This window comes from Bison bison, unplaced genomic scaffold, assembly GCF_000754665.1.
Source record: "Bison bison bison isolate TAMUID 2011002044 unplaced genomic scaffold, Bison_UMD1.0 scf7180017864335, whole genome shotgun sequence".
In the NCBI taxonomy this organism is placed as follows: Eukaryota; Metazoa; Chordata; class Mammalia; order Artiodactyla; family Bovidae; genus Bison; species Bison bison.
The window spans coordinates 475,410-497,754 of NW_011494907.1; the positions used below are offsets into that span (position 1 = coordinate 475,410).

The following is a 22,345-nucleotide window of genomic DNA, read 5'->3' on the forward strand; positions in this document are numbered from 1 at the left end:
GGCTTCGTGGCCCTGCTTCTGCAGCCCGAATTGGACCCGGTGTGCATTCCGCTGCAGCCGCCACGTGGTGGACTGACGGGCACGTTCGCCTGAGTGCCCCTGGCAGCGAGTATGGCAGCCCTTGGTTATCAGTGTTCGCACAGGCAGCCCAGATGGCAGCCACTCGGTGGTGGTGGGCCCTATAGCAGCAGGCCACTGCGTATGTGCCCGAAGATCAAGCGGGAGGCTGTCTCCTCGTGTACTGTTGGTTGGCCCCTCAAGGCCCGCTTGGGCACTGGATCTCTGCTCAGCAGTGGCCACCGGCTGCCTGCGCACGACTTTCCCCTGGGGCAGCAGCTCCCTGGCAGGGCTACCCCAACCCTGGGTGCCGAGGAACTGCTGAGCAGCCCAGACTGTCATCCTGCCCTGCCGCTCCCCCCGGGCTTCCATCCCCACCTCGGGCCCAACCACCCTCCCTTCCTGCTCCATCAGATGCAGACGCAGGTCCCATCATGCCATGACCAAGCGCGTGCCAGCCAGTTCCTGCATGCTGGAGGAGCCCAAGCCAAAAAGGAGGAGGAGGTCATGGCTCTGGAAAAGGACGGCCTCTCATACTTGTAATTATGCAGGCTGCGGCTAAATCTGCGCGGAGAGTTCTCATCTCAAGGCACACCTGCGCACCCCATACAGGTGCGAAACCTTACCACTGTGACTGGGATGGCTGAGGGTGGAAGTTCGCCCGCTCAGATGAACTGACCAAGCACTATGGCAGACAAACCGGGCAGTGTCAGAAGCGCCACCGGGCATTCTCAAGGTTGGACCACCTCGCCTTACACATGAAGAGGCACTTTTAAATCCCCAAACAGTGGATGTGACCCACACTGCCAGAAGAGAATTCAGTGTTTTTTACCTTTCACACTGTCTTCCTGGTGAGGGGAGGAACCCAGCTAGAAAGCATTACAATCACGGTCAAGTTCCCAAGGAGTAAACTTGTGAATGGATAATCAGGAGACACAGGAAACCAAAAGACAAACTCAAAAAAACAAAAAAACAGATGGGGTCTGTGACTGGATCTTCTAGCATTCCAATTCTAAATCCAACTTGAATATATATTTCTGGACTTAAAACACGTGAGTTGTAGGGGGGTGACTGGAAGTTGTGGATATCAGGGTATAAGATCTGAAAGTTGGGGGGAGGGAAGACCAGAACCCCCTGAATTGTTTTGATGCAACACAAACATAAAGATCACATTGTATTCTATTTGCCTTCTGAAGGCCATTATGATGATCTTAGAAGAAGAGGAAGAAATCCAGGTACAGAAAACGGTGTTTAATAGCCTAAAGGATGGTTCTTGGTAAGTCTTGGTTCTAAAGGTACCAGATGAGGCCAAAGTTCTCAAACTGCTGCTTGCTTTGACAAGGAAAATCTGTTTTTGTCTTCTGATCTACATTTATGACCTAACTCCAGTAAATACATCTGGTTTACTTTAATCTTTTATATAGTCTGTTATGCATTGTGGTTTCAGATGTGCAATAATTTGTACAATGGTTTATTCCCAAGTATGCCTTAAGCAGAACAAATGTTTTTTTCTATATAGTTCCTTGCCTTAATAAATATGTAATATAAATTTAAGCCAACTTCTATTTTGTATATTTGTAAACTACAAAGTAAAAAAATGAACATTTTGTGGAGTTTGTATTTTGCATACTCAAGGTGAGAACTAAGTTTTAAATAAATGTATAATATCTGGAAAAAAAAGAATTTGTTCTGCAGAATTATTCACATATTCATAAAAACTTGTGTACAAGATTATATGTAGCAGCATTGCTTGTATTGAAAGCAAACTCTCAACAATGTCTGTCATCTCAGTAGGAGACTATTCAATTGGTTATGGTCTATACATAGCGTCTAGTCCTAGTACAGTCTAGTGCTCTGCAGCCATAGACATGAATGAGGGATCACTTTGATACACAGAATTCTTCAATGTATTTTACACAGAAAAAAGCAAGATGCAAAACAATGTGTATGGTATGCTACCATGTGTAAAAGGGGGAAAAAGATGGTTTAATATTTATGTAATGGCCTGGCCACCTCATGAGAAGAGTTGACTCATTGGAAAAGACCCTGATGCTGGGAGGGATTGGGGGCAGGAGGAGAAGGGGACGACAGAGGATGAGATGGCTGGATGGCATCACCGACTCAATGCACATGAGTTTGGGTGAACTCTGGGTGTTGGTGATGGACAGGGATGCCTGGCTTGCTGCAATTCATGGGGTCGCAAAGAGTCGGACATGACTGAGCGACTAAACTGAACTGAACTGAATGGCCTGTATACATATGGCTTATTTCTAGAAAGTTTTGGAAAAACTAAGAATGTTGGGTTGCCTGACAGGAAAGTGTGGGGTAGGTTATCAGATGGTGGAGGGGAAAGACCCTTGAACAGTGTCCTTTTTGTAGTTTTTGACTATAAGAGCATATGAATGTTTCTCAAAAAAATGAATGAAAAGTTTCTTTAAAAAGGATTTTAAAGAATGTGGTCGTGTTTTGCCTGGAGGTAGTGTTTGCATTTTCCCTGACTGTGACTAGGGCTAGTGATGTTGACGGTGATATCGCACGGTTATCCTGAATACTGTATGCAATAGGCGAGCCCTATCAGGAGAGGTGACCAAGGCTCAGTGAGGTTAAATGACTTCTTCGTAGCCATGTGAGTCCACTGGTCAGCCACCGAGCTGCACCCGAGGCAGTTAGCTCCTGGGTCTGCATTAGGAGCCACCATAGGTTTGTACAGGTGCAGATGCGTGTGCGCTCAGTTGTGTCCGACTCTTTGCCACCCCATGGACTGTAGCCCGCCAGGCTCCTCTGTCCGTGCAATTTCCCAGGCAAGAATTGTGGAGTATTGCCATTTCCTTCTCCAGGGGATCTTCCCCACCCAGGAATTGAACCCTCGTCTCCTGCATTGGCAAACGGATTTTTGCCACTGTGCCATTTGGGAAGCCCACAGATCTTTACAGTCGTGTATTATTTTGTAGAGGTACCTCTCCTCTTCCCTCTACTATCTGTTGGGGAGATTTCTTCACCCCCTCTTTTTTTTCAGATTTATCCAAACACTTAGTTCAGAATTATGGTGATGTCGAAGAGCTTATGGACGCAGGAAACATCAACCGGACCACCGCCGCCACCGGGATGAATGACGTCAGCAGCCGGTCTCACGCCATCTTCACCATCAAGTTCACGCAGGTGAGGGCCGTCGCCCCGCCCCCGAGCGTGTAGGCAGCGCCGGCTGCGGACTGGTCTGCGCTGAGCCAGGCACCTTGGAGGCGCCCCACTTCTGTTTTCTTGTTCTTTAGACTGTTGAGCTGTGTGATGGTTTCTCTGCCGTTACATTTGAAATGTAGCCCGATGAAGACCCCTAAGACATATTTAGCAGGCTTCTGCCCTGTTCTCCACATAAAAAGAAAAAAAAAGGTGCTCTGTGTTTAATTAAGCCAGAGTTTTCATTGTTGCAAGCTCTGTGGTAGGTAATGGGTTGCCAGACAGAGCAGCTGGAGGCCAACGTGAGGAACTCATCACCTTGAGTGGTCTAAGGTGGGTGGTCCTGTATGGCTCCGTGGAATTCACCCCACAATGCTAATTGTGATGATATTAAAGGACAAGGGATGTTTTTAAGCATTAATGTTCTGATCTGGAGGTGGAGAGCGTTTAGAACACACATGGAAATGAATTAATGTTAGGGGGAAATAATGTTAACACCAAGGCCAGTTAAACCAACGAGCCTGAAAGTGTAGGGTCCTCTCTGCGCTCAGCCCGTATTAGGAGTTTGGGGGAGTCTGGCCTGTGTTAGCCATTGAGCGTATCAGGTAGAAAGACTTGCATAATTCATGAGGGGGATCAGAGAGCAAAGAAGATGAAAAAATTCTCCAAGGTCAATTGGAACAACTCCTGATAAATTCTCCAGAAATGTATCTTTTATTCCGTTGACTGGTTTTTCTCCTGTTTTCTGGTTAATGTGGATTAGGATGTGGCCATCCCTAGTTCCTAAGAGGCTTGCTTTTGTATCAAAATGCAGTAATTTCTTCTTGGCATTTTGGTTCAGACTGTAAAACATAGGTTAAAAGTCTTGGGAAAGTAAGATTTTGGTAAAATTCAGAATCAATATAGTATTTAAGATTTTTGCTATTTTATAATTGTGAAACAAATTGTATTTTAACATCAAATAACAGTTGGATGATCTTTCACATAATTGTCTATGTTTATCATATTTTGGAAAACCATTGTGCTTGTCCTGTTCAAGATTTTAGGTGAGAGCAAAACTAATTATTTGTTTACTTACATTTTTCTTTATGGAGTGAGTGCCCCTCAGGGCCTAGCTTCCTTCTCTGCCAGGGTCAGACTCAGCCCTTGTTGAATGAGTGATTTGGATAATGGAATTCGTGGTTCTTCAGAAAGTTTAAGACTCACATATGGTAGGCTTCTATTGTATCCAGTATAATTATTGTAATCAGGAAGAAGCCCAGTGAAACAACAAAATTAAGAAAAAAAATCTACCCTGAGAGATCACAGTGAGGAGTAGGAAATAATTAGAACTTGTTTTGGTGGTTTAGTCGCCAAGTCGTGTCTGACTCTTGTGACCCCATGGACAGTAGCCTGCCAAGCTCCTCTGTCCGTGAGATTCTCCAGGCAAGAATACTGGAGTGGGTTGCCATTTTCTTCTCCAGGGGATCTTCCCAACCCAGGGATCAAACCAGGGTCTCCTGCATTGTAGGCAGATTCTTTACCAACTGAGCTATGAGGGAAGCCCTTGAACTTGTGTTATAAACACATAAACATATGTGGCAGCCTGGATGGGAGGGGAGTTTGGGGGGGAATGGATCCATGTATATGTATGGCTGAGTTACTCTCATGTACACCCAAAATTATCACAACATTGTTAATTTATATTCTGATATAAGAGTCAAAAAAAAAAGAGTCACCCAAGAAGAATTTGATTGCTAAATACGTTGCCAGTCCAATGCTAGTTATCAGTGAGGATGTAAAAGATTTTGTTCCTGTTAAGAAATAATAATCTAGTTGGGGAGAGAAGATTGATAAGTATGAATGACAGAGAAGAAAAACACACACACAATGTTATATAAACATTGGTGTCCTTTATACCTCTTCATTTCGCATTTATATTTTACCATAGGCCAAATTTGATTCTGAAATGCCGTCTGAAACCGTGAGTAAGATCCACTTGGTCGATCTTGCGGGAAGCGAGCGGGCGGACGCCACTGGTGCCACCGGGGTCCGGCTGAAGGAAGGCGGCAACATCAACAAGTCCCTTGTGACGCTGGGCAACGTCATTTCCGCCTTAGGTAGGTTCACGCTGGTCTCCTGCCTCCTCTCGTTCTCCATGCTGCACAGTGGCCTGAAGGGCTTAGGTTTAGTGTTTGTGTTACAAACTAGAGTAATAGCTTCAAGGTTTTTTGAAGCCAAATTCAAGAAGGGAAAAAAACCTTTAGTAATTGTCTTTGCCTTCCCCCACCTTTTCTTTCTCCCTGCAGCTGATTTATCTCAGGATGCATCAAACCCTCTAGTAAAGAAGAAGCAAGTTTTTGTGCCTTACAGGGATTCTGTTTTGACTTGGTTGTTGAAAGACAGCCTCGGCGGAAACTCTAGAACTATCATGATAGCCAGTAAGAATTTTTGTTTTTTTTCTTCTCAGCGTATAGTGTTTCATGTGAATTGATTATAGCTGTTTTAAGTATTTCATTAGGAAGTAGCACCTCTTTATTAAAAAAAAAAATAGTTTTCTATTTTGAAGAAAAGTACTTACTGTGATCCAGTTTACAGTATGGTATTATTGACTCTTTTTGCCTCTTCCTGGTTACATTAACTTGCTGTTTTCTTGGTTATGCAAGCTGATATCCGTGCAGGATGATCCTCAGTTGTGCTTAAAGTATAGGACAGAAACTTCCAACTCTGCCAACTCATGCCAACTCCAGACATAAACTAGAAATAACCCAACTTTGTTTTTCTATTTAAAAGCAGAAAATAAGGAATTTAAGATTAAGAATTGAGAGGAAAAAGTGTGGTATATATGATAATAATATACGTCTATATTTTCACTAATTAACAGGAAGAAGCAGAACAGAGGGGAAATGTGCAAAGGGGAGATAACTGTTGAGAATTTCTCTTCCAGCTCCACCCCCACTCTCTTTTCTTGTCTCCGGGTCTCCTCCTGCCCAAGTTGTGCAGTCCCTGTGGAGGCCAGGGGTCTTCCCAGGGGTGTGCACCCCAGATGCAATTGTGTAGTAACTTTAGGTCTAAAGTTTGTTGGGGTTGAGGTGGGGATGTGATCAACCAAAGCTTTGGGAGGAGGAGCGTTAGCTGATCTACAGATTCTTTACAAAAGTTATCATACTCTGGGTTTTCATAGGTGGTAGGTTTTGCCAGAACTCTTTCAAAAGGATTTAAATTTCTGCTTTATCTTGAGAAGTGTAAATAGTCTTAAAATCCTCTACTTATATGTTCAACAGAGGAAACTCCCTAAGCTGCAATGGAGTGTTTCCAGTCTCGTTTTAGATTTGGTTAGATGGCTGATTCTAAACTTAAGAAGAGTGAAATGGCATTTAATTTAGCATAGTGAGCACCTTTCCTATGAGTCCCAGATAATTTGTAATATTCATGACTGTAGTAATGAATATTTAGTCTATCCAGACACCTGGGGTTAATCTGACTTTTAAATTACAAAACAACTTTGTGTTAAATGAAACAGAGTGCTGGATAAATTATTTTTTGAATTCATTCTTCACAGCCATTTCACCTGCTGATGTCAATTACGGAGAAACCCTAAGTACTCTTCGCTATGCAAATAGAGCCAAAAACATCATCAACAAGCCTACCATTAATGAGGACGCCAACGTCAAACTCATCCGTGAACTGCGAGCCGAAATAGCCAGGCTGAAGACGCTGCTTGCCCAGGGGAATCAGGTTGGCTCTTTTCTCAGACTTACGGGTAATTTTCTTTGAGTAATGGCATCTATTTCTAGATCTTAATGAGACACTCATCTCGGGAGTCGTATTGATTTGAGTAAATAAGTGCTAAGTAAAGCTTTGAGTGAGTTAGCCTGGTCTCTCCTTAACATCACCCTCCCGTTGGCCTTCGAATTCATTATATGCTCTGTGCTTAAGATTTTATCCACTAAACCCGAGATGATTAACTACCTAATAGTTATCAATTATGGATGGAAATTTAGCATGCAGTAGGATTAGCAGCATAATCTCCATTAGTGCAAGGAAATCGAGGTGCTTGGAGCAATGTTTAAAATTCTACTGAAGCATTTTATGACTTAGATGTATTTTAACAGAATGAGAGACTCATTTGAGCCCCTTTCTGAGTCTGTCTTTGGTACTGCTCCTTACAGCAGTGGTTATAGTGATGCGGGGTCCTGAGACATTCCTGTGGCCTGGCTGAGGTGATGTGCCTGGGCCCCCAGGTGATGGTGGAAACAGCCTCCCTTCAGGATCCTTTGGGGTTTTTGTGAAGGAGCCTTGTCCTTTTCACCGTAGTCTTCTGCATGGTGTGTGTAGCAAGCTACATTCTGTGATGACAGTGTGATCCGTGCTTCTTGGTTTAGACACAGTCAAGAGAGAAAGTCAGGATCACTTTTTAAAACACTCGAGTTAAAGTGGAGTTAGAAATAAAGAGGGACTTACCTGGTGGTTGAGTAATTGAGACTGTGCTTCCAAAGCATGGGGCATGGGTTTGGTCCCTGGCTGGGGAGCTAAGATCCTGCATGCTGCATGATGTGGCCAAGAAAAACAGCCCCCAGCAAAACAAGATACATTTCTTCCCATTTTCCTAACCCATGAATGGATGTCTGAAGTGTATCATTAAAAAAAAAAAGAACCCAGCTTTTCTTCAAATGCACAGAGCTGTCTTCAGAGCAGCGTTCCCTCCAGGAGCATGGGGCCCTTGAAGCCCTTGGCATCCTGTGAGCAGTTTGACTCATGAGACTCAACAGGCCAAGAGCCTCACAGAGTTTCCCGCGTCCTGAAAGCCCTGAGAGTCGCTGTCCTCTAAACTGGGGGACTAGAGTGGGCTGGGAGCTGATCTCTGCACCTAAAAATAGCTCCACATAATTGTACTCTTTTTTTTTTAATCTTTTGGGTGTGCTGCTTTGCATATGGGATTAGTACCTTGACCAGGGATCGAACCCTTGCACCCTGCATTGGCAACTCAGAGTCTTAACCCTGGGACCACCAGGGAGGTCCTAGCTGTGCTTACTGATGGGGAACTTCCCTGTGTGTGCGTGGAAGCCTCAGCATGACGAGTCCAGCAGCTCACGATGTTACCAGGCTCGAATCACTGATGACGCCGGCCACAGCTGTCATGTTCATTTATATGCTCTGTTACTGGGATCTTTTTTCAATGTTTTAAAAATACTTGTCTGAGGTAAACATATAAAGGTGGTTTGATAGAGTTACCCAGACTACTGCGTGTGAAGGGAAGGACTGGAACATTCTTGTAGTTACCATTTAGTAAGTCATGAGAATGGAGGAAAAGAAAGATCAGCCTGTTAAATGTTAAACTGAGAACGTCCTCGAAAGGAGCCTTATCACACCAATGGAAGAACTTCATTCAAACTTTTACAGATTCTGCCCTAGGAATGTTTTAGAGGTGTTGTATATGCCAGTTGCCATATACTTTCTGATCTTCCCTTGTCTTTTTCTTTCATGGCCAAAGACCACCACAGTCATTAAAGGATTATTTTAGTTACTGTAGTTTTGGGGATAAGGATGGAAAAGATTGTTGTCTATTTTAGGATACAGTGAAGAACTCTGAAAAACAATATGTTACAATAAAAACGAGTCCAATTTAAAATAATTTATTGCACCATGAAGCTATAAATTGTTGTGAGACAATACAAGCTTATCCAAAATTAATTAAATTTGTGATGCTCAATAAAATAAGCAGGGGTTCTTAAGCGCTCATTAGAAAAATCTCTATAAAATTTTTTGGTGACATTCTTGTTTTCCCACAGTATCCTGTTCCAGATGGCTGCTGTGGTTAATTGAGAATGCTGTTCAAGTCAGAGCTCCATTTCTGGGTTGTTGAAGTACAGCCAGATAAAAGCTCCTGCTTTTAATAATTTTATGTTTAATAATTTGCCAATGCAAAATGCCAAGTATATCAGAATTTCAAAAGCACAGTTTAAATACAGCAAAAGATTCTGACACGTATCCGCTTCTCCTGCTGCATAGATTATAGACAGATAAATGTGTGGTGGTATGTATGTATATATGCATCCATGTGAACGCTCCGCTGAAGAATGACACCCATTCTGAGTGTACGTATCCGTGAATTTTCACAAGCTGTATTCACCCATGTGACCTGTGTGCTATCAAGAAGCAGAACGTTCCCCAGTGCCCTAGAAGCTCTCTTCACGTTCCTCTCCTAGCCCCGCCTGCCCTTCCTCTCAAGGGTACCCTCTATCCTGACTTATTCAGGCCGGGTTAGTTTTTAGTTTTGCCTCTTTGTTCTTTATATAAATGTAATCATGTAGTACATACTCTTGCTCTCACTTTTATATAAGATCAGATTTATGGCATTGCAACACATAGACCTACAAAAAACCCGTTTCATAAGGTTGCAGACGTGCAAGGGTGCTGGCCTGCGGTACAGCCTGGGGAGGTGACAAGTTCAGGCAGCGGGGCTGAGGGACAAGTGGAAAGTGACAGTGAGAGCAGAGGACAGACTGAGGGGCCTCATACGGCGGTGGGAGTGTGCTGGGCCCCCGATGATCATGACCAGCTTCTGTCTGAGACCTTGTGAGATTCCTCCACGGTGGAGCGTGTGGGTTCAGATCCATGTATGAGCACCGCTGTGCTGCACTCCATCACACGCGTGTGCGCCAGCTCACCTGTTCTGTTTGATGGGCTTTGGAGATTTTCTCTTTGCTACTATTGCTGCTGCTGTGGACTGTCTTCTCCGTGTCTTTTTGTGAACATCCAGCTTCATTTCCAGAGAAGGCAATGGCACCCCACTCCAGTACTCTTGCCTGGAAAATCCCATGGACAGAGGAGCCTGGTTGGCTGCAGTCCATGGGGTCGTTGAGGGTCGGACACGACTGAGCAACTTCACTTTCACTTTTCACTTTCATGCATTGGAGAAGGAAAGAGCAACCCACTCCAGTGTTCTTGCCTGGAGACTCCCAGGGACGGGGGAGCCTAGTGGGCTGCAGTCTCTGGGGTCGCACAGAGTCGGGCACGACTGAAGCGACTTAGCAGCAGCAGCAGCAGCTTCATTTCTGTTAAGTTTATACCGAAGAGTGGAGTTTGTGTGAGAAGGGGTACATAGTGTTTGGTTTTAGTAGATAACTGCAGAATAATTTTTCAAGGTTTTTATACCAACTTATATTCCACCATCAGTATGTGAAAGTGCCAGTTCCTTGCCAATGCCTGGTGGTATCTGCTTTTCATCATAGGCCATTCTGAGGGGGCATCGTGGTGTCACAGAATGATTGTAGTTTCCGTGTCTCCAGTGATTAATGCAGTCAAGTGTTTGGGTATCTTCTCTTTTCACATGTTCTCCTTTGTTATATTTAAAGCATCTTTTCAGACTTCTGCTTTGAGTTTGGCAGAGAGAAAATGTCCATTAACTTTTCTCTCTTAAATGTCTCTGAAGATAGCAAGAAAATTAACAACATAGAAATAGGCAAGAACAGTCCAGGAAGCAAAGAAGGCAATGAGTTAGAGAAGGTGGAAGGAGAAAGGATTTCTCATTTGTGTAGCTGAAGTCGTAGATAAACTTTGAATAATAGCTGTATAATAAAAGTGTCATTATGTGTAAACTTTCAAGGTGGACAGCATCTCAGGGAGGGTCACAGAGTAAAACCAGGTGATAGGGTGTTTGTGAAGATGGGCAAAAGCAGACCAGGTAGTCAAGGAAATGTGAAAGCCTCCATGGAGGAGAGACAATGAAAAAAAGTCGTGCATATAGATGATTAACAAATGCCCTTCTAGGAATTTATTCTGTTGATACTGCCATGCATACTGTAGGCAGCTGGTATAAGATAAGTCCCTGTATCAGTGACTTATCTTCTGGTAAAGCAGAAGATGAGAAAAAACTACCAGTCCACTAAGAGGAAATTGTGGACATAAATTGTTGAATAACCACACAGTGGAGCGCTGTGCGGTGGAACTGGAGTTGTTACAAAGAATAAAATAGATTTATTTGTCCTGAGTTTTTCCCAAGATTGTGAGATGAAAAAGGCAATATTCAGAATAGCGTTCATGCTGTTATGTTTGAAAAGCAACACAAGCGCACTTGCATGTGACCAGAATAACTGCACAGTTATGTAGCAGAATGGGTGAGACGGGTTGCCCGTGGCCTGGAGAGGTGGAGAGGGAGACCCCCTTCCGTCTTCCTTTCAGGTAGCCTCGTCTGGAGCCCCGTGTTCTGCCTCTCAGGTTGTGAGTTAAGAATGCAGTCAAAGCCCCCTGTGCCCCACCTGGCTGTGTTTCCCTCTCCCGTCTCTGCCTTGCCTCGTGCCCCCAGGGTGAACCTGATTTTGGAGTTTATCACTCTCACACCCATCTTTGCAACACAGATGAGGAAATGGACACAGACTGTGGCCAGCCTCCCTGTAACTGTGTGACCCAGCAGTGATGATAAAGGAGGGTCATTTGCACGTGTCAGTGTGGATAAATCTCAGAACCCTCTGGTTGGATAACCCCTCTTTTTGAACCTGTACTTGGTGCAAATTCAAAACGGAAGAGTCTTTCAGGATCTAGGGATTTAGACTGTTTAATTTTGATAAAATGTCAGCCAGTTACGTGTTTGTCTTTTTCTTTGCCTTTGCTGATTTGTGTTGCAAATGTAGTTTTACCAGGATGCTGTGGTTTTTTGAATATTACGAGGCATGTACCTTGTGGATTAAAGACTTCGTGGTGACTAACACTTTGAGGGAGGTGTGGGAAAATACTTTTCACCTCTGTTTGTTTATATGGCAGTTTTTGATGGTTTACAGTGTCAGGACAGATCGTTCCTCTAGATTATCGGTGTACACTCATGGCCTCTGCCTTTTGTGGTTTGCATTGCAGATTGCCCTCCTGGACTCCCCCACAGCCTTAAGTATGGAGGAGAAACTTCAGCAGAATGAAGCCAGAGTAAGTGACACCATAACTTTTTTTTTTTTTTTTAATCGTAAGTTTCACTATTTTATTTTATTTATTTATTTTTTAAGTTTCACTATTTTAAGTGGATACTTTTTTAGTATTGGGTTAGCCAGAAAGTTTGTTCAGGTTTGTCCACAAGATGTTACGGGAAAACCCAAACAAACTTTTTGGCCAGCCCAGGACTTGCTGTCTGACATTCAGTTTCTCTCTTCATGACAGTTAACGCTCCCACCCTGTTTTTAAAGACCCACACTCGCTGACTTCCGGTGTATCTCCTGTGTCCTCTGTGATTTAATAGATGGGGTTTGTCTGGTAGTCAAGGGTTGAATTGGAGAAGGCAGTGGCACCCCACTTCAGTACTCTTGCCTGGAAAATCCCATGGACGGAGGAGCCTGGTGGGCTGCAGTCCATGGGGTCTCAAAGAGTCAGACACGACTGAGTGACTTCACTTTCACTTTTCACTTTCATGCATTGGAGAAGGAAATGGCACCGCACTCCAGTGTTACTGCCTGGAGAATCCCGGGGACGGGGGAGCCTGGTGGGCTGCTGTCTCTGGGGTCGCACAGAGTCAGACACGACTGAAGTGACTTAGCAGCAGCAGCAGCAGCGAGGGCTGAATACAGCTGAGACTGGGCCATTGCACGAGGCGGTGAGGCTGCACTTCAGGAAAGGGAGGCTGTGTTCACATGCTGGTCCCCACAGCCTCACCGTGGGGTTTTTTGGCCATCCTTCTACTTACTAGCGGGAATTGCAGCACTTAGGGAATCACTGAATACTCCGTGAAGGTGCTTCGTTGCTTTAAGCAAAGTGGGATTTGAGGCTGGGGGGAGGGTGTTCTGGGCTGAAGCCAGTGTTAGTGCTGGTGCTTTCTGAAAACTAGTTTCACGGATGACCTGCTTCTATACTATCTTTTTTTTTTTTTCTTTTTAAAAGAGAAAGACCTTCTGTGAAAAGAGAAACAGGTATTGATAATGTTTTCAGAGTGGATTTTGTCCACTGTGCCAAATGGTTAAAGCAGATTGAGAAAGAAAATAGGATTTTGTTGGCAAAGCTCTTTCAAGAATACACAGTATTGAAGATACAAATCAAGAGTGTAGTTAGGAACTTGTTGACACTTCCTGGGTAATTATGCTGATTAATTTGCTGATAATAGCATTAGTGAAAACATTAGTTTTTTAACCCCTGTTTTTCTCTTGACATTTTGTATTTTGGTACTTCAGATTTTAATTTTGAGGACTTTGATGGATGTGTCTGGATTGTGTGTGTTCATCACTCAGTTGTATCCAACTCTTTGTTATCCTGTGGACTGTCCCAGCCCCCTGGCTCCTCTGTCCCTGAAATTCTCCAGGCAAAGAATACTAGAGTGGGTTGCCATTCTTTCTTCAGGGGATCTTCCTGACCTAGGGATTGAACCCAGGTTTTCTGCATTGCAGGCAGAGTCTTTACCATCTGAGCCACTAGGGAAACCCTTGATGTGTCTGAATATAGTCTTAAATTATTTCTTACTGATAGTTTTCAGGAATACCTAGCAAGTTAATAGAAACCAATAAACATTTTAATTTGAATTGTTATACATGTGCGGACAGACGTGACTCTTGTTAACAACATTTTCTAAATTTTCATCTCTTCCTTTGCTGACCTTTTAAAATTGTTTGCCATCCACTTGGCTGTAAATCTTATCACCTGGTCACATTGTGAGAGGTGCTATCAGACTTTGCATTTTTTTTTTTCTTGAATTTTAAAAATGAAGATTATTTGGTTTAAATTCAGTGGTAAAAGAAACCGAAGGCATACTTACAGTTCTTTGAAAGCTGGAATTATTTGATTGAATTGGAAAAGGATTAATTGGCTTACGTTTCTTTAGGGAGAACTTACCTGTTGGTAAAATCCCAAAGCATGCTTTGTTAAATACTTGGTGTTTCTCAGATAAATTGCCAATGAGAATCTGTTAACTGATTATTATAAATTAGTAAATTCATCACCCCAGTCTCTTCTACGTCTGTAGGGAGAGAAGGTGTAGAAATATTCCCTCTCTGAAAGCTTTTCCAACACAAAAAGCCCTGTGACCCATGGGGTTGGCATCACTTGAGTGATGAAAGGAGAGCCTGTGTGTGTGGCTGGTCCAGGGGGGCGGGCAGGACAGCCTTGCCTGACAAGTACCAGTGAGCACGAAAAGAAGTTACAGAGGCTCAGTCCTATTTCTTCTCTTACTAAGAAGATGGTAGACTTGACATTAATAACTAAAGAAGACGTGTGTGTGTGCTTAGTCACTCAGTTGTGTCTGACTCTGTGACCCCCTGGACTGTAGCACACAGGCTTCTCTGTCTGTGGGGATTCTCCAGGCAAGAATACTGGAGTGGGTTGCCATGCCCTCCTCCAGTGGATCCTTCCAACCCAGGGGTCAAACCCAGGTCTCCTGCACTGCAGGCAGATTCTTTACAGTCTGAGCCACCAGGGAAGCCCAAGAATACTGGAGTGGGTAGGCTACTTCTCCAGGGGATCTTCCCAACCCAGGAATTGAACTGGGGTCTCCTGCATTGCAGGCATATTCTTTACCAGCTGAACTACCAGGGAAGCCCAGTTAAAGAAGATATATTTTTAAAACCTTTTGTTTTGTATTGGGGTATATAGGTGATTAACAAACAGTGTTGTGATAGTTTCAGGTGAACAGTGAAGGGATTCAGCCGTACATACACATGTATGCATTCTCCCCCACACCCCCTCCCATCCAGGGTGCACATCATGCTGAGCAGAGTCCGCTGTGCTGTACAGCAGGTCCTTGCTGGTTATCCATTTTAAATACAGCAGTGTGTACACGTCCTTCCCAAGTGCCCTAACTACCCACCCTTCTCTCTCGCCCCAGCCTGCAACCATAAGTTCATTCTCCTTCTCTAAGCCTCTTCCTGTTTTGTAAATAAGTTTATTTGTATCATTTTAAGGAAGATATTTTATTTAAAAAAAAATGCTACCTTAGAACTCCTGTAGTTGTTTGCGGTAAGTGTTCCGTTGCTCAGCCGTGTTCAACCTTGTCCTAGCGACCCCAAGGACAGCAGCCCACTAGGCTCCTCTGTCCATGGGATTCTCCAGGCAAGAATGCTGGGGTGGGTTGCCATTTCCTTCTCCAGGGTGTTTGCGGTAAATCGAGGAGTAAAATGTCTAGCCGTTGAATGAACAAGGTGAGTGAGAGGTGTTTTGGTTTTGCTCTCAGATAAACTGTCACTCCAGTCCCTCCTTTTTTGTCAGTGATGAACACAGCCTTTCTTGAAGGTTGCTGACTCACGTCCTTTCTGTTTATGATACCTAAGGCCTGTGGAAAGCATCTTCCTCTTAGCATTGAGCACGTAATCCAATGTATTCTGTGCTTCCACTTTGACCTGGTTGAACAGGGTAACTTATTGGTAGGGAGACCAGTCAGGTGAACTGGGATGGCGTCTGCTGCTGGGTGGGGAGGTGGCAGGAACACTGGAGGGCGGAAGGGAAGAGGCTTCGGGAGGGTGTGTGCCCCGCACTCCCCCAGCCCCTCGGAGGTCACTCGCTTTTAATCCGAAGTATATTCCTTTTGACAGAATTTTCCATTCTTTTTTTCTACCTCTCAATCAGGTATCACTTTACTTCTTAATGACTCACTCACTCAGGTCATTTAAAAAGTTGTGTGGAACTAGCAGAGTATTTTCATTAACTAAGAAGCTATTTCCAACTGTGCTGTGTTTGACAGTGGGGGATATTTTCTCCCTTAAGTTACTGCAGACTGGAAAGAAGCTGATTATTATCAAAAAGATATTTTTACCTTTACTAAGAGTCAATTAAGGAGCTACCTTTAAAAAAAAAAGATAAAATGATATTTATAAACCTTATTAATTAGCTACAAAAGCAGATTATCTCCTAAAAGAAAATGGCAGTTTCCAAGGTGATTTAATCATCACATCTAATTAGAAAGTAAAGTAAATCACCATTTCTTAGGACCTAAAGTATAATCAGGAAAAATTAACCCATGTAATGGGATGGTGGCATCTTTGAACGTGTAATTTTGGTTAATATCCAAGGAAGCAGCTTTTATTTAAGTGCACCTTGAAAAAGACTGCTGTAAAGCTCTAGGCAGCTTGACAGATTTTTTTTCTGTTCTTTCCTTTGCCGTAATGTAGGTTGTAGGGTGAGATCAGCTCGTTTGATTTATATTTGGTAATGGTACTCTGCAGCATTGCTATCTAATTTAAAAAGGTATAGTATGTTCTTCTATAATCTATAAAAGTTTGAAAACTTTTAAAGGAAAATCACAGTAATTTTTTTATAGAGCAATGACGTTTTTTTTTTTTTTTTTTTTCTTTTAGGTTCAAGAATTAACCAAGGAATGGACAAATAAGTGGAACGAAACCCAAAATATTTTGAAAGTAAGGACTGTAAAAGGTGCCATAATCTTACTGTGCTTGCTTCAGTAGGTAAACTCCTTCCTTTCTCTGTCACACGCGGCACTTGTGTGCTTTGTTGGGCTGGGACTCTGGTTGGATTTTAAAGGAACAGAAAAGGGAGCTATTAGCCATTAAAGCTGTGTGTTTAGAGACGGTGCTCATACTTAAGGCATTTCCTCTCACTTGTGGAGTTTTTTCCATTTTTGACTCAACATATATTAAATTCCGTTTAATATTCAAGGGCTCCCACTTTGTCTTTCTGCTTTTTGTTAAACTCAATATAAAAGCAATGTGTTTAAAAAAATGTGAAATGGATAGCCAGTGGGAGTTTGATGTGTGATGCAAGGCACCCAGAGCTGGTGCTCAGTGACAGCCTGGAGCCTTGGGGTGGAAAGGAAGGTAGGAACAGGGTTCAGGAGGGAGGGGACACGTGTGCGCCTGAGGCCGGTTCATGTTGATGGCGATGTATGGCAGAAACCATCACAATACTGTAAAGTAGTTATCCTGCAGTTAAGATACATGAATTACAAAAAAAAAAAAAACTTCCCTTGGCAATACTGTAGAGTATGTGTGTAGCGTGCTAGACTTCAGAAGTTTCCCAACTACTGATTTCCTACTGGAATTATTCTTTTCCTGTGTGTCTTAAAGGCTAGGCAGTGATGGGCTGTATTTTTGGCAAGATTCATGGTGAAAAGATGTCAGTAATAGCCTCCATGGTTCATACTTTATGCTTCAAAATACACGTTTCTTTGTGGTCCCATTTTTTTTTGCTGAGTTGGTAGGAAACTTGTGTCATCTGTGGAGGATCAGCCATGTCAGGTTTGAGGTTCAGCCTGGAATTTCACGCTTTGATAGTGTCTGTCTGTCCTTACACATGAGAGAAGGTGATTCAGAGATGATTACTGAATCCTGGTTTGTTTTTAAGATCTGTGGAGGTAAAACTTTCCCAGAGGACTGAGGCCTCCTTTGAACATTGGTGACGATGATGAGGTTTAGCTGTGTGTCTCTGCAGAACCCTGAGTTGGATGGCCTTCACGTGAGGAGGGAGCAGCAGGTGACCATTGCACAGGGTTGAAGGGGGAGCTTCTGAAGGCCTGGGATAGCCACTGAGCTACTCGGTCTGAGAGTGGGGTCTGCATCATCTTATGAAAGCTTCCTTGTACCATATAGGCAGCCTGGCCTGCTCTGGGGGCTACAACGCTTATTGCTCACGAGCAGAGTTGAGCTGCAGTCCTCAGTAGCCGTGGATCGTGGTGGTCCCAGAGACATTCTTTCCAGCTCTGAAAAGGGCTGCAGTAAGTAAGACTTCTACATCCAGAATTTCTTTGCTTTCCTCCTGATGATGATGATAGCGTCATGTTATTTTAAGGTACTTTCTCAGTGTTTGTTTTGTTGAGAGGTTTTCGTGCAGGAAAACTGAGCAAAGACTTTAGTTGCATTTCTTGAGAGTTGGGTGGGAATAAGCTCCGGCAGAGATGAAACTATTCATCATCGTCTCTGTTGCACCCGTTTGGAGGTGTCGGGTTGCAGCCCCAGTGTTAAGAAGCCCGATCGTTGGACCGTTCATGGCATGATGTATACTTTCCTCAGCAAATTTGCCCGAGAGGACTAAAATCTGCTGCACATAAGGAAAAGAGAAATCAAGTCATTAGCTATTTGCAAAGCCACTGGTGTGCGTTGTGCCTTATAGCACAGGAGGCGGTGCAGCAGTGAACGCAAAGATGTCAGCCCACCCTTGCTGCCGGGTCTCTCTTTGTCACTGTGCTGGGGGTTTTATAATAGCGCTGCAGAGCTGTCCACACTGAGAGTCACCATGGTGAACCCCTGAACCTTTTGTGATGCTTTTTATCCAAATGTTATTCTGGACCCTAAAGCTAAATAAATCCTCTTCCAATTTCAGCTCTGTTTTTCATAAATCTCACTGTTTTTATCTTTTATTAACTTTTGAGATGAGAAGACTAGCGAGGTGTTATGTGCTCAGTGTTGAAAGTTATGAAAAGGGCTCATGATGTTTCAGATTTTTCCCTTCTTTTGACCCAGCAAGCCCTTTTTAGATCTCTCTACTGGTGTCTGTGTTTTAAACCCGTAGTTGCTTTCTGCTCACGTTTGGTATTTTAAGAGCTGTCTTCATCTCTTATTGGAAGACAGCACCTGAGGGCTGAGGTGAAGAAAACGGCTACTCAGATGCTTTTGAAAACATTCTTTGGAAACTGACGGGGAAAGAGATTGCTTTGCGATGAGTTTGTGTCTGTTCAGTTTGTCAATCTTCCTGGTATTTTTGCTGCCCGAATGTTCCTTCATCAGCTCTTGTTCCAGTCATGCTACAGAGAACCCACTCCAGTCCAGTGGCTTAAAACAACATGCACTGTCCCTCGTGCCTGTGCATATTGGCTGCGTGGCTGGTCTGGCTGGGTTTGGATTCAGGCTTCGGGTGGGTTCCAGGTCAGTCTCTCACTCTCTGGGACTAGCTGGTTGTCCTAGGAATGGTCTGTGGTCATGGCCAATGTAGAATCAGGCACACCTGGTCTCGCAAGCACATTTCAAGCATCTCCTCATATCGTGATGGAAGCAAGTCTGAACAGAAAGTCAAGGGGGTGGGGTGAAGTGTATTTCCCCCTCGGGGCTGTGGCAAGGGTGTAAAGGTGTAATCTTGCTTTGAGATCAGTGGTTTAATCGACCTGTGCCCCTGATAAAATACGAATCTTCAATTCTGGGACCTTGTTTTTCCACTGCATTTGCTTGTTTCTAGAGATGAGCCCAGTGAGACAGTAGATTCCCAGTATCATCTCCACCATAGCGCTGATTGTTTACTTTGCCGACTTGTCAGTATCATCCCTTCTAAGCCCTGAATCCTGAACATCCAAGGAGAGACCTTTGGAGAGAAGACTGAGAGTGAAACCGTCTGGGGGACTGAAGGGCGATACAGGATGCTTCAGTGCCTCTTGGCACACTAGGAGCTGGCCTTGTGGCTTTTTCTTTCCTGAGCTCTCAGACGCTAAGAAACTCAGACGCTCAGAGTGACTTTGTCCCCTTCTTTGTGATCTGGTCTGGGGCTTTCCTTGCTGGGAATGAGTGAAGTCTCAGGCGTGTTGAGTGGGGTGAAGAGGGGATGAAAGGTGCTCTGATGAGATGCTGGGTGTTTGAAGCTGGGCAGGTGACGCTGTGGTGATAATTGCACGAGCCTGGGGCTTTGACCTTCCAGCTCCATCTCAGGCTTCAGTTCGCTTCCCGAGTCACTCGTGGGTTGTGACACTTACCCACAGGGTCATGTCCCCTCATCCCCAGCTTGAAAGTCAGGGTGGATGGCAACCTCTTCCTTATACCCAGGTCTTGAGGCGAGAGGTGATAAAGTGCTTGGGATTAGGATGCAAGTAGCTGATGAGAGTGTAAAGTGTGTTGACCTTGAAGAGACATTTCTTAGGTGGGTAGTAATGTGGGCTTTATCATCCTCTGCCGCTCACACTGTATATCCACTCCTTTGCCTGTTAATCTCGCTTCCTCATTTTCATTAATCTTCCTTTCTAGAAATTAAAGTCTAGACCCCCTTGTTGGTCCCCAGAGGCACTGAGCTCCTTCCCAGTTCCATAGTTGCGTCTGCCTGTAGCTCCTGGTCTCCCCCCGCCTGGCCAGAGGCCTCGCTGGCCCCTGTCCGCACTGGGTGTTGGGTTCTGGGGTCTCCCGGCCCTTGCCTGTGCTGCTCCATCATCTCAGGTCCTCCCCTTTCCACGCCCATCAGAATCCACCATGAAGCTCTTTCTGATCCCTCTTCTCTCCCACTTTTCAGGTGGAATGATTTTGTCTTCCTCTGGCTTTTGGTTCTGTCTCTTTCACAGCATTCATCATAATTGGAGTTTGGTGATCTCGGTTTCTCCCTCTACACAGGAGCAGGACCTGGGCTCGGACTATGTCCTTATCATTCTGTGTCCCAGCTCCTAGAAACTCAACTGTTTCTCACAGAGCAGGCATACAGTGAAAACTTACTGATAGTAGTAGTATCAGGGAACTAAAGCAAAATCTTTATATTAGTTTGCTAGGACTATCAGACAGAGAAGGCAATGGCACCCCACTCCAGTACTCCTGCCTGGAAAATCCCAAGGATGGAGGAACCTGGTAGGCTGCAGTCCATGGGGTCGCTAAGAGTTGGACACGACTGAGTGACTTCACTTTCACTGTTCACTTTTATGCATTGGAGAAGGAAATGGCAACCCACTCCAGTGTTCTTGCCTGGAGAATCCCAGGGACGGGGGAACCTGGTGGGCTGCCGTCTCTGGGGTCACACAGAGTCAGACACGACTGAAGCGACTTAGCAGCAGCAGCAGCAGCAGCAGGACTATCAGAACATCACAGACTTGAGGCCTAAGCAGCAGACATTTATTTGCTTGCAGTCCTGGAGGCGAGAAGACCAAGATCAAGGTCTCACTAGAGTAGGCTTGTCCTGAAGCCTCCCTCTCTCCTTGGTTTATGAACACTGCCTGCCCTCTGGGCCTCATGTGACCTTCTCTCTGTGTGCCTGTGGCCCTGGTCACCCTCTGCAGCCTAATCTCCTTTTCTTGTAAAGACATTGGTCAGATTGGACTAGGGCTCAGCCCCATGGCTTCTATTTTAACATAATTATCTGTTTAAGGGCTATATCTCCGAAAACAACCACATCCTGAGATACTGGGGCTCCGGGGTTCAGCATTTGAGCTTTTAGGGGGACACATTTCAGCTCGTAACAGCCATGACCCGCACACACCTGTGAGCTAGCGGGGAAGGTAATGCGGCGTGTTGTGCAGGCAGCAGCCCTGCGCTGGAGCTCCTGCCTGTGCATTCCATCCTGTTTTCCTTATTCCATTTGAAAGGCTCATAGGCGACTGTGTTCTTCATCCTTGGAAGGAATGTGGCCGCGTTCCTGTTGATTACAGTCCGGTTCATCCCTGGGTCAGTTAGGTTTTGCCGCTCCGTGTATGGTTCCTGGACCAGCAGCATCAGTATCGTCTGTGTGCTGGTTGGAAGCGCAGGCGCTCTGTCTCACCGCGGGCTCCGAAGTCGGAACCTGTGTGTTAATAAGATGTCCGGCTGACGCGTCCGCACGTCCCAGTGTGTATTGGACCTGAAAAGCTGGGGCAGGAAAGGTGAGGCCATTCTGGACTCTCTTGCCCTCAGTCCGGGTTTTCCCTTCTCCTGCTCTGACCTGTATCATGGGGAGCTACCGAGCGGGCTGCCCTGTGCCCAGTGAGCTTTGCTGTGAGGGGTTGGAGGGAGGAACCAGACCTCTCTCATGCCATTTCCTTGAAGAATCCCTGGCGTGGTACCACCTGGCGATACAGCCCTGACTTCCAGAATCTCCTCCTGACCTGCCCCTCCTCCTGGGGCGGTGCTGGTTTCCTGGCCTTGTCAGCTTGTGAGTGGCCTCACCAGCTCCACCGGCTGCCCAGCTCTGCCATCAGCAGGGTAACCAGCTCCCTGTCTTAAAGTCCCCAGGGATGTGAACACCTGGCATTTCTGTCTGATGCTGGGCACTGCCAGCTGCTCAGAATCTTCGGCTGCCCCAGTGCGTTTTTCATTCTGGCTGAACTTGTCTTTAGCTGCGGTAACTGTTGGCTCTTGGAACTTAATGTCATGATGAATTGGCTTCTACCAGGCCTGGGGTCGCTGCATTCCCAGGGCATTCATGTCAGCCCCTCTTTCCATGGCTTCCACGTGGCATCGGCTGCTTTGTATTTGGGATGGTTTGTAAGGGGACTGGCCTGGCGTTGTACATCTTACTGCTGATGAATTTTTTCAAGTCACGCGGAATCCCTCCATCTATTGACCCCTCA

The 22,345-nt window shown here is 44.9% G+C and overlaps 1 protein-coding gene and 1 pseudogene across 1 annotated transcript in view; both read left to right on the forward strand.

Moving 5' to 3' along the window:
* LOC104998741 overlaps positions 1-2,084 on the forward strand; it is a 2,806-nt pseudogene extending 722 nt beyond the window's left edge.
* Positions 1-22,345, forward strand: part of KIF16B (kinesin family member 16B) — a 270,569-nt gene that overhangs the window by 25,759 nt on the left and 222,465 nt on the right. The window contains exons 6-11 of the mRNA XM_010854070.1: positions 3,074-3,216; positions 5,162-5,330; positions 5,520-5,651; positions 6,773-6,948; positions 12,064-12,129; positions 16,467-16,526. Of these exons, the coding sequence (XP_010852372.1) occupies positions 3,074-3,216; positions 5,162-5,330; positions 5,520-5,651; positions 6,773-6,948; positions 12,064-12,129; positions 16,467-16,526 (746 nt within the window). The remainder of the gene's footprint in view (positions 1-3,073; positions 3,217-5,161; positions 5,331-5,519; positions 5,652-6,772; positions 6,949-12,063; positions 12,130-16,466; positions 16,527-22,345) is intronic.